Here is a 19,366-nt window from a genome sequence, read left to right as displayed (position 1 = left end):
TTACAAATGTTTAGATATCACAAAATGAAACCGTTTTACAACATCAGTGCATCTCTGGGGACCATAATCACCTTCCCAGCATAGTGAATGATGCAGAAATCGGCCTCGTCCTTCAGTTTCTTGGGTTTGTGGAATTTGGGGTGAGTTCCCTGCTCCTGAAGAACCTTCTCCACAAAGCTCTTATCTGTGGCTTTGGGAAACCAGCACTCCTCGTCCAGCAGAGCCAGGATTCCTGGAGGACTCGCCTGCCGATACAGAATACAGGTTACAATCCAAGAAAGTAGCGTCCAACTTAAGACCATGAGCTAATATAACGTGGTCAATTCTCTGGAATTTTATGGATGGGAATCGTAAGGAATTGAGCCATTCTGAAGCTGATTCGTTAACGATTCTTTAATCCAAACGATAGCGATTGGCTGAGCCACTAACAGGTTTTTCGATGAGGTCGATGCAGGGCTGCAGGTCGAGACCGAAGTCGATGAAGCTCCACTCGATGCCCTCACGCTGATACTCCTCCTGCTCCAGGATGAACATGGTGTGATTGAAGAGCTGCTGCAGCTTCTCGTTAGTGTAATTAATACACAACTGCTCAAACGAGTTCAGCTGCGGACACAAAGACAAAAACAAACCCCATTCATCACTGTCAGCGCAGGATTTATGGATAATCGCCAAGTAAACACACTTGAGAGGGTAAATGACATCAAATTTTTTGTGATCCTCAACATGCTTTTTCGACGTATCCAAGTATGAAATCTAAGTATGAGAACTCTCAGACAAGAAACATACTCTTAAGTATGCAAACATGAATGTAGCGCATTACAAGCATGCAGTCTCGTTGTACATGATTAGCACACATTCTAGGGCTGGGTATTGATTCAGATTTCCCGATCTGATTCCAATTCACAAGCTCTCGATTCGATTTTGATATAGATTCATCTGGGTGTATTTTAGTTATAATGTCCCCTTAACTTACATATGCAAGAAATTCTCTCCCAGCTACTGGTGTTAATTACACTGGGACCTTCTAACTATGTACATTACGAAAAAATACATTTTACTAATTGTATTCTATTAGTTTTTCATCATTTTGGTTACATTTTGTCTTATTAAAAATGAACAAATCCATGTATTCAATCAATAAATAAGCTACTATATTGCATATATTTTTTTTGCTACATGTTTATTGTTTAATTGCATAATTTGTACTATTTACAAGTATTTTCACTGATTTGTTGAACACGTGCTTAAACTAGAGATCTGGAACCCGACCGGGGCCCGACGGGACCCGAGAACCCAATGGGTTCTGGGCCGGGTTCGGGTCAATTTTTTTAAGTAGGACTTCAGGTTCGGGTCGGGTTTGTAATTAATGAAAAAAATAAACAGGCTTGCTGAACTTGTTTCGCACACACGCTCTCACTCACGTGCGAACGGACGAGTTAGGGGCTGTTCACACCAAACGTGTTTTTGCGCGTGTCTGTTTTCCCCTTGTTTTTGCATGTTGAGACACCTGCGCTGTGTTTCATTCTTTGCGTAGCGTCTAGACTGTTTTTAGGGCAGGTATCACAAAGATTCAACAATCTGAACAAGTTCAGGCTGCACAGAGGGGACTGTTGCATTGTTACATATTATTCCAGATTGTTCTGCACCAAGTGAAGTTTCAATGCATGTACGATTAGCTAATGCTTTTTTTCCACTCTGCTCTTGTGTACTGAGGAGCTGCCGTGCCTTGTTAAAACTGTGTATGTTTACTGTTTCAGTACTGTTATGAATATTGCCTTTATGCTTACAGAAAATACAGCCTATTGCAACAGTACTTGCTAGGAGAAGACATTATAAAGACAGTGAGCGATTTCGGGTTCTGGTCAGTTTGAAACCTTATAATCTGATGGTATCATTCGGGCCGGGTCACACGGTCTCGGGTATGGTCGGGTTTCATTTTAAGGCCAGTGCAGACCTCTAGCTTATATTGGTACTGTCACTTTAACAAAACCTGCAGTTATATAGAAGAGCGCATGTTAATGAGACAGGACTCGAATGGCTTTATATCATCTGAGCTATGCATGATTAGAATTAAATGTTTATTTTTTATTCTTTTTGATCAACAATTGACTGTAAAGTACAGAAAGGGTATTAAAAAAAAAAAACCATTATTCAATGACAAATGGGTCGTGTGTATCTCGTCTTTGGACACACATTACACGAAACAACTTTTACACTCAACATGCAGTGAAGCAATCACTGGTGAGTAGAATCTTAACAAATAACAGCCAGTTGCCAAAATTATGCATTTTAGTTGCATAGCACGAAATTTGGTTGCAAATTAGAGTAATTTCCACTCATTTTATTAGAGGGTTGCGCATAGGGATGCCGCGTTTATACGGTTTTACTATTAACAGTGATAAAAATGATAAAGACATGGCAATAACATTATATATCATGTATAAATATATAATATAAAAGAGTTATTCTTCAGATTTTGTGAGCCTAAATGTGAAAAACTGTTGCGCATGTGTGGGTACTGGAGCTGTTGCTATGGTTACGGACGGTGTCCGCGTGGTGCTTAGCCAGTACTGAACGTGAACTTTCAATTAAAGTGAAACTGGGACTACCACACACAAACTCCAAAATATAACAAAAGGAATTCGATCTACCAGACTCATATCCACCAAAAAAAGCGGCTTTTACGAATTATTTACTATAAATGACTGACTGAAGATGATGGGTGTAAAACAAGTCATAGAAAGACACATTCTACAAATGGGACAGGATGCTCCACTAGTCGTCCAACAACAAAATAGTAAGTTTAATATTTTTATCTGTGATGATTTTAAAGTGATGAATTAAAAGATGCAACTTTTTGTAATGTTTAAGCGTTCTGACGGCGTGCGGTGCATCTGCGTGTAGTTACTAACAGCGAGCTGTAAGCAATGTTCTTGTTATTATGCATAGTCCAAATTTATTTGTAAGGTGTTGTGGACAGTCATTTTTTAGAGTCTGTAGCCGATTCTTTATGTTGGGGTGTCTGACAGACAACGGGTTGATTTACTAAACTGTTGCAGAAGAAAAAAAAAAAACTGTTGCATGCCGTAAACTACATGTTGTGCACCCACAATAATCTTACATTTACACTTTTGAAGCAGTCTGGTTATACTGAAGCACATCACTGAGCTCGGGATGCGCACAAGCTGTGATGAACCCTAGATTGGAGCAACGTTTGTAATTTCTAAAATCTTGCCAATAGCTAGTGCAGTTTATAACTTTGCTATAAACATGTTTAATAAACTTTAAACATGCTCAGTAAGATTCTCTTCAAACTATGGCTCTGCCATGAGTTTTTTTTTTTTCTTTTGCACCCAATTTGGAATGCCCAATTCCCAATGTGCTTTTAAGTCCTCGTGGTCGTGTAGTGATTCGCCTCAATCCGGGTGGCGGAGGACAAGTCTCAGTTGCCTCCGCATCTGAGACCGTCAACCCGCGCATCTTATCACGTGGCTTGTTGAGTGCGTTGCCACGGAGACATAGTGCGTGTGAAGGCTTCACACCATCCACCGCGGCAACCACGCTCAACTCACCACGCGCCCCACCGAGAACGAACCACATTATAGCGACCACGAGGAGGTTACCCCATGTGACTCTACCCTCCCTAGCAACCGGGCCAATTTGGTTGCTCAGGAGACCTGGCTGGAGTCACTCAGCACGCCCTGGGATTCGAACTAACGAACTAGTGAACTCCAGGGGTGGCAGGCTATGCCATGATCTAGAACACTGCTATAAATGGCCCCAACAAGATTTTGCCTTACTTCAAAGATCTCAAATCCGGCAATGTCCAGGATGCCGATGAATGAAGCGCCTTGACGCTTGGTTTTATCCAGAGCCTTGTTGATACGCATCACCAGCCAGCGGAACATCCTCTCGTAAGTGGCTTTAGCCAGCGCTTCCACTGCGAACTCTGCCTGCTCCTGCGTCTGCGCCTTCTGCACATAATCACGACCCACTTTGATCCGGGGCGAGAGGATGGCGCGCGTGAAATCCGTCACATTCATTCCCATCAGATGAGATACCTTCTGAGCAGCTGTCCGGGGGAAAATCATTTAAAAATATACATGGATAATAATTTACTAGCTAACATGAGTTCCTAGTTAAATTCTAGCTCTGTAAGATACTGTATAACATCTCCCTGCTGGTAAAATCAGGTCAAACTAGCTTATGGTGGTCCTGCAGGATTTTATTTTTATTTTTTTATTTTTTTTACATATAATAGCTGATTTGTTGCTGGTTCAAGGTGGTCTACCTCAAACCACTTTGACCACAATGGTCTACCAAGCCAACCTCGGCCCTATAAACTGGTAGTCCAGTTGATCAACCACATAGACTAACTTGGATCAGCTAATGACCCATTTCTGTTTGTATGTGCCATCAAAAACATTCTCACCAGTGTCATCAGGCATGGAGGCCTGGTCAGAGTGTCGCTCCTTCTTAAAGGTCATATTACCCAGCTGTAGAACGGACGACACAACCCTCAGTAGACCTGCAGGGGGCACACACAAATCACAGCAACACACACACAAAAAAAAATAAAAAAATGAATGCATCTCAAACATGCTGCATATCATTTTATTGTCATGTTCGCAGCACTATCCATTTACCAATCTGTTCATCTTCAGGGATACCCATGATCCTCATAGCCTCCATAGTCTCCACATACATGTCTCTGTCCTGCTGTCCCGGGATCGTCACATTCCCATTAGACAAGAACCGATAGTTGTTATAGTTCTCCAGACACAGTTCAGCTGTGCAAGAGTGGAAACGAATCAAAAAGACATGAATTCATCAAATTCTAAAATGGCCCTCAAACCACAATGAGGTCTCATGCTTTTTACTATTAATACAATTTTAGCCATTTATAAACTCAAAATATTGGGCTGGTTGTTCAATAAGCACATATAACAACAATGACTGTTGATACTCACAGCGCAGTTTGTCTCCCGCGCCGGAGAGCATGTAATAAAACAAGTGGAAAGTTCTCTCTTCTTTAGCTTGACGAATAGCACGAGATTTTTCCAACAGGTCTGAATGGCATCAGTCAAAGACAAACAACGTAACAGAGAGCACTGTCCAATCAATTCACACCATTACCTTCGTAGTTCGACGTTAGCATGTTGCTAAGCTAACAATGCGATAATCTAATAGGCGTAAAAAATACGTAGCTCACGGAAGTAGCTCATACCTCTTTAAAGTAACTGTTTTTGTTGCTATCAAAAAGCGAATTAAGGACTACAACTACCATGAGCATGTGAGCTACATGCTTTACGAAATGGACAACTGTTGTTGTCCTTATTTAGCGACGGGTTAGCAACGTGAGTTTTTACGAGACAAAACTTATTCAAAATACATGACTGAGTCGTGACTGTGTGTAATTTATGTTTTAGAACAAATCTAAAGTGTATTTAAGTAATTTTTTACCAAAGATCTTATTTTACTCGTAATTCGAAAATCCCTGTCCTAAAAACGCAAAGGAAATACCTGAGGGAGCCCATGGTGAATTAGCCTTCCGGGTTTGCCTACAAATTGACGTCACATTTGAACAGCTCTAAAGAGTTCGATGTTAGCATGTTGCTAAGCTAACAATGCGATCCTTTAATGAGCGTAAATATACGTAGCTCAAAAATATTTGCAAAAACAGTCAATTCTGAACATGATTCAACTACATTTATCGATATTATCTTGGAAGAACTTTTTCACTGTATTCTGTATGAAGGATATATGCAATGATATCTTAGACTTCTGACAAAACGAGGCACCTAAGAAGGCAGCATAAGGTTACTTTAAAATGCTGTCTGTGTAGGCAAGTGACTAGGTTAAAAAACAGAGCTTATATCAACATGCTTATAAGGATACAGGTTTCAATATTGGCTCCAACGATGTATCCGTTAACGTCAAAGTTGATTCTGATGAATTTGCCCTAAAATGTAGAAAATACGGAAGTTGAATCAGATGCATTTACAGTCAGAATGATGTACAAAAAGATTGCTATAAACAGAGCAAGTCTTACGAATCGCGAAGAGTTGTCGTTCTTCACTGTCTTGGCGTTACCGAACGCCTCAAGGATTGGGTTAGCTTGTAATAGCTGCTTCTCCAGCTCACCCTAGTGGCCAAACAGAGAAATTATTTGTATTAGTTTGGGTGCATTATAGTGGTTCAAACAAATCACTGATGTCATTATGAAGAGAGTTGATCATTTTCGATTTTCACTTCCAAAGCAAAGCTCTTAAACAAAAAGTTTTGCACACAAAAAAGCTTACGGCTAATATAACAACATTGCGTCCCAAGAACAACACAAAGATAAGCATTTGACCCCCACAAAAATATATAATTTTTAAAATAGCAAGCATGGCCATCTCTTAACAGAAAAAATCCTTCCACCAAAGTGAGCAGCCCATCACCTCTGAAAACATAACATTCATGCTGAAATCACTCAACAATAAATCTCATACACCACATTTTAAATAAAAAGTGCTAACATTGAGATACATAAACTTACAACTTGAACTTTCACTGACTTCGAAGAAATATTCAGAGTTAAATAAAACGTGTCAAAAATCCGTTGCGTGCTGTTGATTACCACAGAAAATACTTTGAATGACTCATCTCTCTGTGTGTGTATAAACAAACACGGAACACGTTTACATTAACACACTTGCAACAGAAGTCTAAGGAGCATGTGTTCTGGAGGGTTTTAAAGCAGAAATCTGAACTGTATTTTTGTTAAAGCACTTGGAATTGTTTAGTAATAATGAGGGTTGTCAATGTAACATGTTAATTCAGTGCAATTAATTTGATAGAGTATAATGTGCTATAATACATAATATTATTAATCATGCCATCGGACCGTAATAAAGAATATTCAACCATCGGAGCAATTCAAGCTTGAAGTATCACCATCATGTTTTCAGCAGGGGGCAGTAAGCGCACATCTAGCTGTACAAACTACAGTACGTTTTGACAGCATCGTAATTCACTGTGTTTATGAGACACTTCAAAAGCTTCTGTCTGACGCATATATTCATAGACGGGTCTTAACAAAAGCCCTTATAAATAGTATAACTCGGACAGATTGATGAATTCAATTGCAATATGTATTGCTGTGTACTGTAGGCTAATTTTAGGCTTATGTTCAATGATGTGAAAAACAGGGGGCCTGGGTTGCTCAGTGGTAAAAGACGCTGGCTACCGCCCCTGGAGTTCGCTAGTTCGAATCCCATCGACTCCAGCCAGGTCTCCTATGCAACCAAATTGGTCCAGTTGCTAGGGAAGGTAGAGTCACATGGGGTAACCTCCTCGTGGTCGCTATAATGTGGTTCGTTCTTGGTGGGGCGCGTGATGAGTTGAGCACAGATGCCGCGGTGGATGGCGTGAAGCCTCCACACGCGCTATGTCTCCGTGGCAACACGCTCAACAACCCACGTGGGTTGCGTGGGTTGACGATCTCAGACACGGAGGCAACTGAGATTCGTCCTCCGCCACCCGGATTGAGGCGAATCACTACGCCACCACGTGGACTTAGAGCACATTGGGAATTGGGCATTCCAAATTGGGTGCAAAAAACAAAACAAAAAAATGATGTGAAAAACAACATATTGCCTTACTTTCAAAACAGCTGCATATATTTAATGTCTATTCACAGTGCTGAAAGTTAGTCAGCTAGGCTTCCACCATAAATGCATTATTGGTCCCATATTTACAAACTGAGGGGCAAATTATTATTTCTGTGGTAATTGACAGCATGTCTCAAATGTTTAACTGGACCCACTTTTGTTTGGTGTCTTTAACTACGATGTACTTAAACATTTGATACAATGTACTTATTATGTACATGTGTTGTTGCATTGCACTTCCATTTAAAAGTACCCGTATTTAATTTAATCTATAGTTACCCCTAAACCTACCCGTACCTCAACCTCAATTGCAGCAAATGTGAATCTTGTGAGAATTTTGCAGAACAACATGTAGTTGCACAGTAAATACATTGCATTGTCTGTATTTTAATGTAAGTACATGGTATTTAAAGACACCTAATATAAAGTGGGACCACTTAATTAAACCTGGAACATTCCTGTAAGTTGAAAGAACCCTAAATATTCCTTAAATTCTCATTATCTTGGCTAATTTTTGTTCTAATAATCTAAAAGTACATTTTTTTCCCCCTGCAACGCCTGTGCAAATGGCCTCTTGCAACATCTCTCACACATCACACACGGCAAGCGTACAAACAGATAACATCACGCACACAAACACACAACAGAACAGATGTCCAACAATCAACCCTGACAGCACCAGTGTAAAAACAGGTTGATTACTGACAGATGTACCGCCGTGTTCACACACATGACACCGAGCATATGAACTTTAAAATAATCACACAGCCAACGCACATTCACAGACATCACACCATAACACATGAATATAAATTGAGAGAAGTTCTATGGATGAACCCGTCAAGAACGTGTCCAGGTCAAATTTGCATGCCAATTACAATTTCTTTTTTCTTTCTTTACATTTTGGAGTGATAAGGACATGCTCTCTTTGCGAGATTCACTCGTCTGGTGTCAGCATCATGTGTCTGAATGCATGTTTGGCTTCGGTTGGCATGACCCGGCAGCTTCAGAGAGAGGACAGTGAGATGGGAATGAGAGAGAGAGAGAGAGACAGAGAGTAATGACTGGAGAGATAGAGGATGTAACTCACATGGGACAGGACTGAACTGCTCTGTTGATGGAAAACAAAAACACTTCAACTCTAAACTTACACACACACACACACACACGTTACTGTGACTCTGAGCCAAATCCAATGATCGGCCAAAAATCATTAAACTAAACACACACAACATGTGGGAAGAATTTGAAGAGAATACCAAGAAAATACTGGGAAACCATCAATTCTTTTCCCAAATGTATAAAATGTTTTATTTTTGTACAAATCACCCCTCTATGAGGCACATTCCATGACTAGGGGTTAGTTAGAGTCCAATTACAATTTTTTTTTTTTTTTTTTTTTAATAATAAAATGGCAAATATCCATGTTGATTTGTAGTGGAAAACATTACATATCTCAGGAAAATGTTATGCGATAAAAAAATAAACATCCCATAAAAACAGCTGGTTTTAAGCATGTTAAAATGACGAGGTCTACGACAGTATCCAACAATTAAAATCATACACAATTTGACATCACTTGTCGAATTCACTGTTGAACTCATTGTCGACAAAATTATTTCTACTAATTTCTTTGAAGTACTTATAAGTTTAACCAGTCAACCCTGTGGGGGGGTCTGGGTAGCTCAGTGGTAAAGATGCTGGCTACCACCCCTAGAGTTCGCTAGCTCGCTAGTTCAAATCCCAGGGCGTTGGCCCGGTTGCTAGGGAGGGTAGAGTCACATGGGGTAAACTCCTCGTTCTCGGTGGGGCGCGTGGTGAGTTGAGCGTGGTTGCCGCGGTGGATGGCGTGAAGCCTCCACACGCGCTATGTCTCCGTGGCAACGCGCTCGACAAGCCACGTGATAAGATGCACGGATTGATGCTCTCAGACGCGAGAGGCAACTGGGATTCGTCCTCCGCCACCCGGATTGAGGCGAATCACTACGCGACCACGAGGACTTAGAGCGCATTGGGAATTGGGCATTCCAAATTGGGTGAAAAAGGGAAATATCCAAAAAACAAAACAAAACAAAAAACAGTCAACCCTGTTACCAAAGTTATTATAAGAAAAACTTATTCAAACTATTATTTTTTCTTTCATTTACGGCAAATATAAGATTATCAATAACTATAAGCCAACATTTGCTCCCAATTTAGCAAGCCCCTTCTGTGTAATAGCTTAATTTAGGCTAAATCTTTCTCTGTTACACATGGTCATATTTTACAAAAATATATAAATACTTACATACTTTAATACATTCATACTTGATGTGTATTGCTAGAAAATAACTAAAAAAATAAAATAAATAATTATATATATATATATATATAAACTTTGGTAAGAGGGGTGAACAATTGCAAACCTCATATAAAATAAATTCATGATAGTGAATTTAATATTTAGTTTGACCTCCTGAGGTGAACAAACCGTTTTTGGAGAATTTCGAGCTCTGTTATGTTGCCTTATCTTGGAAGGCGAGATAAAAAGAGCACATGTTTTTGGGTTCAGTGAACGTCCCGTTTCATCTACGCCTGAAAATCGATTCGCGTTCAGCATTTCAACATAAATGGGGCCGTGATATCATCGTTGGCTTGTCACATCATAATGTTGTTCGGCAACCTTTGAATGTTTGGGCCGATGAAATCACACTCCGCTGTATCATAACAGAAAAGCATGAGATACTGTAATACTTCAAACAACCCCCCTCCAAACAAACCCACAGTCCTCCGTCACGGTTTGATCTGATAAGATGATGTGAAAACAGATAAAAACAGGGTGTAAAAATAACGTGAGAACTGACCTGATCTTTCTTGGTTTTGTGAGACGAGGCGACATGCGCCAGATACTGAATGACTTTTTTGGTGTTTTCTGTTTTTCCCGCTCCAGATTCACCACTAAACACACACAAGCAGCACACATGAGACATCGTACAGGTCTTTAACACTCAAAACACAAAATACACACACCGCTTGACCATGTGACTCACGTGCACAGAATCGATTGGTCCTCACGATCTGTTGGAAAATAGAAAGATGAAAATGAATCATTTACACACAAACATACTTTACATTTTAATGTGATATATTTCATTGTGTGAAACATAAAATTAAGTAGGATATAATGAATTTTTTTCATCAGGATGTTATCCCCATTTCTCCCAATTTGGAATGCCCAATTCTGACTACTTACTAGGTCCTCGTGGTGGCGCGGTTACTCGCCTCAATCCGGGTGGCGGAGGACAAGTCTCAGTTGCCTCCACTTCCGAGACCGTCAATCCGCGCATCTTATCACGTGACTCGTTGTGCATGACACCGCGGAGACTCACAGCATGTGGAGGCTCATGCTACTCTCCGCGATCCACGCACAACTTACCACGCGCCCCACTGAGAGCGAGAACCACTAATCGCGACCACGAGGAGGTTACCCCATGTGACTCTACCCTCCCTAGCAACCGGGCCAATTTGGTTGCTTAGGAGACCTGGCTGGAGTCACTCAGCACGCCCTGGATTCGACCTCGCGACTCCAGGTGTGATAGTCAGCGTCAGCACTCGCTGAGATACCCAGGCCCCAATTAATTGGATTTTTTATAATTTGCTATGACACTATTGGTTTAAATTATTAGCTCCGCCCACATGGTCTTGGTGACATCAGCAAAACAGAAAAGTCATTTCAAAAATGGAGAAAGTTTATGGTAAGTAAACGGTCATAAAAACAAACAGGTTTCATAAGACTGGAAATGTTTGTTGATAAGTAAACGGGGTCAATTTTGATTTCATGTGGTCTTTAATGTAATTTAATGCAAGTGTTTACTGACAACATTTCATTTTGTTCAGTTGTAGTTCATCTACAATGTGCCAACCAGCTGTGAATTTCTCAGGGCGGAAAAGGCGGCATTATCATGTCAACACAAAATATCTGAACTTCTTTAGCAGGAAGGGTTACAACCACAAACAGGAAGTGAATATCTAGCTTCCTGTGACTAGAGTCGTCGTCGTATTACCAGTAATGGAGAATGAACAATCAGCCGGTCTTTAACACAAATAAACGCCACAACAGGTTGATCCTATCCCTAACCCTGATTCCAGCCTTGACACAACAGGATGAGCCGTCAGTTGCTCTGGATGACAGTCATTTTTCAGAAATATACGACCACTGAATGTCACGATTTACCAATCAGAATCAAATATTCCAGAGAACCATGAGATGAGTTGTATTATACAATTCTTACAAAAAACATAACTAGGACTGGGTATTTATATGGATTTCACAGTTTGATTTCAATTCACAAGCTCTTGATTTGATTCTGATTTTGATTCGATTTGATCCATTCTGATTCATTTGTATATACAATAGTTCAGATTCACAAGCTCTTGATTCTATTCTGATTTTGATTCGATTTGATTCATCTGTATATACAATAGTTCAGATTCACAAGCTCTTGATTCTATTCTGATTTTGATTCTATTTGATTCATCTGTATATACAATAGTTCAGATTCACAAGCTCTTGATTCTATTCTGATTTTGATTCGATTTGATCCATTCTGATTCATCTGTATATACAATAGTTCAGATTCACAAGCTCTTGATTCTATTCTGATTTTGATTCGATTCATTCTGATTCCATTAGATATATATTTAAGATTCACAAGCTCTTGATTCTATTTTGATTTTGATTCAGTTTGATTCATTCTGATTCCATTGGATATATTTAAGATTCACAAGCTCTTGATTCGATTATGATTTTTATTCAATTTTGATTCATTCTGAATCATTTGTATATACAATATTTCAGATTCACAAGCTCTTGATTCAATTATGATTTTTATTCAATTTTGATTCATTCTGAATCATCTGGATACATTTCAGATTCACAAGATCTTGATTCAATTCCGATTTTGATTTGATTCATTATGATTCCATTAGATACACTTAAGATTCACAAGCTCTTGATTCGTTTATGATTTTGATTAAATTTTATTCATTCTGATTCATTTAGATGTGTTTTAGGTTCACAAGCACTTGATATTATCAATAGTAATATCCATTTTGCTAGCATATGAAAAACATTCTCAGCTAATGCTGTAAATTATACAGGAAACTTTGTAACATGGTGAAAGGTTCTACGTTATTAAACATATTATGAATATATTAAATTGTGAAAAATGTACAATAGGGCCTAAAGTATGCAGTTCAATTGCTAATTATTTAACATATATAATAATCAACACAACTAAAACTGAAATAAACTTTAAAGTAAAATAGAATTGATATAGGAATCATTTAAACGAAGACCACAATTGATTGGAAAACTGATATTTTTACCTAGCCCTACAAAAAAAAACATAACATAATTGAAACTAGCAACACTGCATTCTTTGTTATCTCGCCTAAAGTCTATAACAAAGAGAAGCTACAAGGAAAAAGCAGACAGACCATGTATTAACAAGCATTTATGTCAAACTAATGAGAATTCTCAAGTCATGAAGCAGTTAACTGTGTTCCCTCAGGCTGTACTGCAGTAATAATGGTGTACGGCCGTCATATGAGAGGCAGGAATCGAGGTCAGGGCTCGCTGCAGGAGAGCTGCAGCTACAGAGATGGATTTGAGAGGCTATTAAATCCTGGGGGGGGGGGGCACGAGTAAATGAGTTCTCTCAGAGCAGAAATCACTTCTGAACGGGGCTAAAACACTGAACAAATGTTTATAAGTACCAAACGCTACACAGAGAACAGCGTCGTTACATGGGTGTTTCTTCAATTTCTCGCATTTTTATCTCCCAGGGGTTGTTAAAAGTGCCTGAAGTTAAAGAAACACTGTGTGTGTGTGTGTGTGTGTTTACCCTGCATCATGCTCCTGTAAGCTGTGTCTGTGATGGCGTAGATATGAGGCGGCATCTCGTGTCGTTTCTTGCCCTTGTACATTTCTACGATCTCCTCCGAGTATATGGGCAGGTTCTTATACGGGTTTATCACCACACAGAACAGACCTGAATATGTCTGCACACAAATAGAGATATTCAATCAATTCATGATTAAGTAATTCTCATCAATATACAACAACATCACAAACAGTCTGAATCATCCTGCAGCTGGTAGAAGAACATGTGTTTGATATTATAAGAAACACAGAATCAAAGTAAAATCTCCAGCCACCCCCTACGTGACCTTTGACCTCATGATCTCTGTTCTATTTCAGAGTGACATCCATATCTGTTGAATCCCATCTATCTCTCTCACTACTGATATGGTGATCTGCTCTGGTCTAACTCTGTCTAATCTGGACAAGGTTAATCCAGTTTTGAGGTGTTTTTGCACTAGAGCGTTAAAACTCAAGTTTGTTTGATGTCAGAGTTCAGTTCGTTTGGTTTGCTGTAAAAGATGTTTTCTGAATTCCTGCGTGCATCAAGAAACCGTAGCTCTCAAATCTCACGGTTGTGCACGTTCAAATCTGGCCCGTCAGAACGCATCGTGCATTGACGTCAATTCTTATTGGTAACAAGACGCACAAGAACCAATGATGTTTGCCGTCACTTATGTTACACTTGACAATGCATATTGAGGCTCCAGATTTGAATGTGCATAAGCAAAAATAACACATTAGAGCTTTGGCAAAGGGAAAGATTTTTTAGCAAGTAGCGATTTAACTATGAAACACACAATACTTGTTAGCAGGACTGTCAACAGGGCTGAAAAAATTTATTCGAATTTTTCACTGAAATATAACCAAAATTAAAATTAGTTTCGAATTTCAAAGACATCATTTCAGGTGAGAGGAAAAATTGACAAGACATGATTTTTTTGTCTTCGACATTGACTCCTACGTCCACAAGAGGGCGCAACAAATCAACAAATTAGTAAGCACCGTTTTACAGCGATTGCAAAGAACATATCTGGCTGATAACAAATTCAAAAGATTTAATCAGTTCATATTCTCAAATATTAATTGAAAACGTAAAACAAGAAAAGAAAGGCTTCGACAGACGGTTCTATGTTAATTGAGTATAGCACAGTAGCCTGTACTGGTGCCACTGTTCTTCACGTGTTTGCGACTCAAGGTTATTCCTTTCTTTCTTCAACTCCCCCCATACCCAACTATTTCCTGTCCCTCAGGACCACACTGTTCCTACAGTTTCCTGTTGAGAGAAAAATGCACTGAACTATTTCAGAGAGTTTGCATGTTTGTGTTCTGGATAGTTTTGTACACAATACTCATGAACAGCCATCAACAGACTCACTCTGATCCAAACAAACCATTTTTAACAAACTCCTTTTAGAAAAACCAGTGTAATCTGGGAATTTTGGGAACATTTATTTCAGGTCCTTGTTCTCCAAACAATTTTACTCCAATTAAATAACCAACTAAACTATTATTGAGAAAAAAACCACCGGATTTCCGGCTAATTTTTCAGCAATCTTGGTTCCAGAAGTATTTTTCCCAATTAATTTTCTCCATAGGGATTTCATAAAATCCTTCATTAATGAGTTGTAAGCCATGAACTAAACCAACCAGCTCTGAGGTGAATCACATCATCACAAACTTGATTTGAAGCAAAAAACTTTTTGAAAATCAGACAGAAAGACAAAAATACCAATCCCATGAAGCACTACAAATGCCGTAATTGAATTAACAAAAATGGAAGAATGTAAAACTATTGGTTTAAAGTTGTTAATTACAAGTATAGAAAACAATATATTTAAAATATGGTTAATTTCAAAATATTCAGCTATATACATATACAACAGACACAGTGCGACATGGAAGTGGCCGGTCGCTGCAGAGCTCTTGTGGCGTGCATTGTTGGCCGCAATTGCCTGATTGGTGGATCACTTCCCTTCAGGATCATGGGTAAATAATTCAGTTGAAATAACATGGACTGATGGCTTCAACAGAAGCATATACCATCCATTAACAACGTCAGAGCTCACGGTAGGTCTGTCTTTAAATGTTCATAAGTTCTCGTTAATAATCAATTCCCCTATGGAGAAAATGAATGGGATTTTTACATCCAGAACCAGCACTATCTGACATTTGTTTGACCGTTCTAACCGGGTGTTTTGCGTTAACTCACGTAAATGAGTCCGGAGTAGTATCTCTCCTTAAGGTTGTGCAGTACGGACGCCTCGTTCAGGCAGGTGAGTTCGGCCATGTCTTCCACCTTACTGAACTTGGGCGGGTTCATCTTCTGGACGTCATCTTTATTCACCCGCACCTTCTTCCCCGAGTCGGCCAGCTCAACCATGACCTCATCGCCGTGTTCCTCTCTCACCGAGCCTGCCTCGAACCCCAGACGCTCGGACGGAACCCACACCAGCTTCTTCGTGGCCCAGTCGGCCTGCGCCAGCGGGTTATTCACCACATTACGATCCACGTACAGGAAACGGTCAGCGTCCGACATGTTTGCTGAAGAGAGAGAAGAAAGAAGAGGGTTCTGAGTCAGTGGAGTCAATTTATACATTATAAATGTAATTCATACAAAACAATGACTTAAATACACCTTTACTATGATCAACATGTTTACAATTTCTGAAGTCAAAAACGTCTAAGTGGTGAAATCGTCTGGAGACACATTTCATTAACAGCTGAAATTCTTGAAAAAAAAAAAAAACATTGTTTTGGCTTAAGTAGTTTGGAATAATATTGTATGACTCAAAATTCATGATATTTTATTATTTTTTTTTTTTCCTTTTTCTCCCAATTTGGAATGCCCAATTCCCAATGCGCTCTAAGTCCTTGTGGTCGCATAGTGATTCGCCTCAGTCCGGGTGGCGGAGGACGAATCCCAGTTGCCTCCGCGTCTGAGACAGTCAACCCGCGCATCTTATCACGTGGCTTGCTGAGCGCGTTGCCACGGAGACATAGCGCGTGTGGAGGCTTCACGCCATCCACCGCGGCAACCACGCTCAACTCACCACTCGCCCCACTGAGAACGAACCACATTATAGCGACCACAAGGAGGTTACCCCATGTGACTCTACCCTCCCTAGCAACCGGGCCAATTTGGTTGCTTAGGAGACCTGGCTGGAGTCACTCAGCACGCCCTGGGATTCGAACTAGCAAACTCCAGGGGTGGTAGCCAGCGTATTTTACCACTGAGCTACCCAGGCCCCCAATTCATGATATTTGTAACAAATGCCATAAAAAAGTTTTTCCAAAATGTATGAAACCAATATAGACACAAAAATCACATTTCCACGAGCTTGAAACATGCATTTTAAACTAGATTTATAGAAACATCTCATTTTTATCATCTGGGACAACCCTTATTCAATGAATCATTTCCCAATAATATCACAGCCAACTTTTCATGATCCAATCAAACCCTGATGGATAAAACCGATTAAATGAGTTGAGCTCTGAATGTCTTCAAATAAACACTACCACACTGAATCTGTCCACTTTTTTTTCTCCGCATTTCCTGCACCGATTTCAGGGGGAAATTTGAGTAATTTGTGTAACCAAATACTTTGGTGGCTGAAAGTATTAGGCTATCAAATTAGCCAAAATGTGAAATAAATGAACATGCAATGGTTGGGGAACTATTCCACAAAATTCTGCAAACACATTTGACTCGTAGTCATAGTTATCAGATGGCAAAGACCTCTGATGTGTCTGTGTTTACCTTCTAAACAAACACCATCTTAAATGCTTAAAACTGATACACCAGAGGGAAACAGACCTGTAATTAACACTGACGACTGTTTCCTTACATCGCCCACCCACTCGTCTTACACAACTCCTGAGGAATGCTGCGTCTGTAAAACACTGCTGACATCAACAGCTCGTAAAAAACGCTAAACACCGTTACGGTGAGATCTCGCTTTCTGCCACAGTGCTCTTGTCCGTCCTCCAAAGAGACAGTGCCATTTCAGACGCACACAGTTGTGGTGATGAACATCGTGTGCGAGATGTGTTGTTTTAAATGTGGCCGAGCCAAGCACAGCGTTCTTTATACTGTTCAGAGACAATGTTTAAACAATGTTGTGCTTCTTTAAACAATGTGTCATACAGCAGTAGCTCTCAACTGGTGGGTCATGATCCAAAAATAGGTTGAAAGTCCATTCTCTTCAATGTGTAATACAAATAAAATGCTAATAACTCAAGAACCGGTTTTCAATTCCAAAACCTACTTCCAATACCTTTTACTGTTGTTGTCAAAGGTTTCACATCCAATCCAACTCAAATGCATCATTTGGTAGAAGCTTGTCAAATTAAACAGATGTCATCATGGACAGCTTGTGTGACATCCTCAAAAACCATCAACTAACCTACACGAGGTTAAAGAAAATACCATCCAGACTATGTTAAATTCACTTGCAGTGAGGATAAAAATAGGTTATGATGATTATAATGTTTTTTGTGTGGTGAATTTTTGGTTGCTGAGAGCAAGAAACCATTGAAATTCAATTTTGTCACCACTTGTTGCCCAATGTAAAATCTAGGTTTGTTCTTCAAATTATGTGGCGTATATTGACAGCTATTGGTGGGAAGGAACTCGACGGACAGGTGAACTCATGCAAGGTGTGGCGTAAGCGCAGGTTAGTGCAGTCGCCTGAGAGAAAAAAAGAAAAAAAACTCAGCTGAATAGCACCGCACACCTGGACATGCGCAAAATGGCCGTGAGCAGTTCCCACGCTCCACTGCCTTTCAAAGAGCGACAGTAGAGGGAGAAGACACAACAAGAATTACCAGAACACACGGCCAATATACGCCTCAGTTAGGTTGAGCTGACTTTACAGCTGATGTGCATTTTGGGATGTTAAAATACTTTCCATCCCAGTTTAATGTGCTAAGTCAACTATGAGCACACCATTAGTAGGTTGGTTCTTCCATGCAGGTTATGTGGATATTAGTCGTAATATGTAGAGGTATACTGCACGCAAAAAAATCTAAAGAACTTCCAATCAGATCGTCCAACAGAAACGCAACTTCCAGGAGTTGTATGTAGAGCTTGAACCATTTTGGATAAAAGCAGATCACCGATTAATCAGCCAATAGTTTTTAAAATCGATTTATTGAAAGGGTTTTCTTTATAAGAATATTTTCTAAGTCATTCCAGTGTTTCCCCTAGGATTTTTTTCAGCAACCGTGCCTGCAATGCCGGATGTGATACAATGATATCTGTAATAAGAACGTGGGTATAACCATGCATGGCTCCTCACTTCCATGGTTAGTTATTATGGTTTCTATATAAAGAACTATGGCATTTTTGTAATGGAAAAACAACAGTCTAAATACATTTAGAAACCTTTTCTGGCACAAATACCATAGTTAATACAGTCAGTGTTACTACAGTAAATCCATGGAACATTTTCGTAAGCGTTGTGATCGGAGAATTTTCTCCAGTTTTCTTTGTCAGTGCCGTCTAGAAGATGGGGTTGTTTGTTTTAAACTAGTTTCATTACGGAGACATTTGGAGTTTTGCAACTGACAATTAAACGGGTTTTGCAATCCCTGCCGTGCATCTCGCTGGTTCACAAGCGCATTTAATATAGTTTGTGCTGTGCGGTTGAGATTGAGACCAGTCCGCGAGTAAACGCCCTGTGCTTGAGCAGCTCGTTCCATTCTGCTGTGTAGATTATTGATCCGGATAGCTGATAATGATCTGTGCTGTCCGTGAGTTAACGCACCTGCTCTGCACGTGCACTGCTCTATCCATTGAGCCGTG

The 19,366-nt window shown here is 39.8% G+C and overlaps 2 protein-coding genes across 3 annotated transcripts in view; one reads left to right on the top strand and one right to left on the bottom strand.

Moving 5' to 3' along the window:
- LOC127449901 (von Willebrand factor A domain-containing protein 7-like) overlaps nucleotides 1-19,366 on the top strand; it is a 230,368-nt gene that overhangs the window by 152,137 nt on the left and 58,865 nt on the right. The window lies entirely within an intron of this gene.
- The window catches only part of LOC127449801 (myosin-9-like), a 59,939-nt gene that overhangs the window by 20,638 nt on the left and 19,935 nt on the right, over nucleotides 1-19,366 (bottom strand). Inside the window, exons 2-14 of one of the 2 annotated variants that reach the window (XM_051713355.1) lie at nucleotides 15,770-16,101; nucleotides 13,541-13,697; nucleotides 10,685-10,712; nucleotides 10,499-10,592; nucleotides 8,746-8,766; nucleotides 6,053-6,145; nucleotides 5,899-5,962; nucleotides 4,971-5,069; nucleotides 4,647-4,790; nucleotides 4,433-4,528; nucleotides 3,801-4,072; nucleotides 430-603; nucleotides 72-245 (exon numbers count right to left, since the gene is read on the bottom strand). In XM_051713355.1, coding sequence (XP_051569315.1) covers nucleotides 72-245; nucleotides 430-603; nucleotides 3,801-4,072; nucleotides 4,433-4,528; nucleotides 4,647-4,790; nucleotides 4,971-5,069; nucleotides 5,899-5,962; nucleotides 6,053-6,145; nucleotides 8,746-8,766; nucleotides 10,499-10,592; nucleotides 10,685-10,712; nucleotides 13,541-13,697; nucleotides 15,770-16,096 — 1,743 coding nt within the window. In that variant the 5' untranslated portion in view covers nucleotides 16,097-16,101. The remainder of the gene's footprint in view (nucleotides 1-71; nucleotides 246-429; nucleotides 604-3,800; nucleotides 4,073-4,432; nucleotides 4,529-4,646; nucleotides 4,791-4,970; nucleotides 5,070-5,898; nucleotides 5,963-6,052; nucleotides 6,146-8,745; nucleotides 8,767-10,498; nucleotides 10,593-10,684; nucleotides 10,713-13,540; nucleotides 13,698-15,769; nucleotides 16,102-19,366) is intronic. The other variant, XM_051713356.1, reaches the window with a different exon arrangement.

This window comes from Myxocyprinus asiaticus, chromosome 13, assembly GCF_019703515.2.
Source record: "Myxocyprinus asiaticus isolate MX2 ecotype Aquarium Trade chromosome 13, UBuf_Myxa_2, whole genome shotgun sequence".
In the NCBI taxonomy this organism is placed as follows: domain Eukaryota; kingdom Metazoa; phylum Chordata; class Actinopteri; order Cypriniformes; family Catostomidae; genus Myxocyprinus; species Myxocyprinus asiaticus.
The sequence above is the reverse complement of the archived record's forward strand: the minus strand, read 5'-3'. Positions and strand labels throughout refer to the sequence as shown.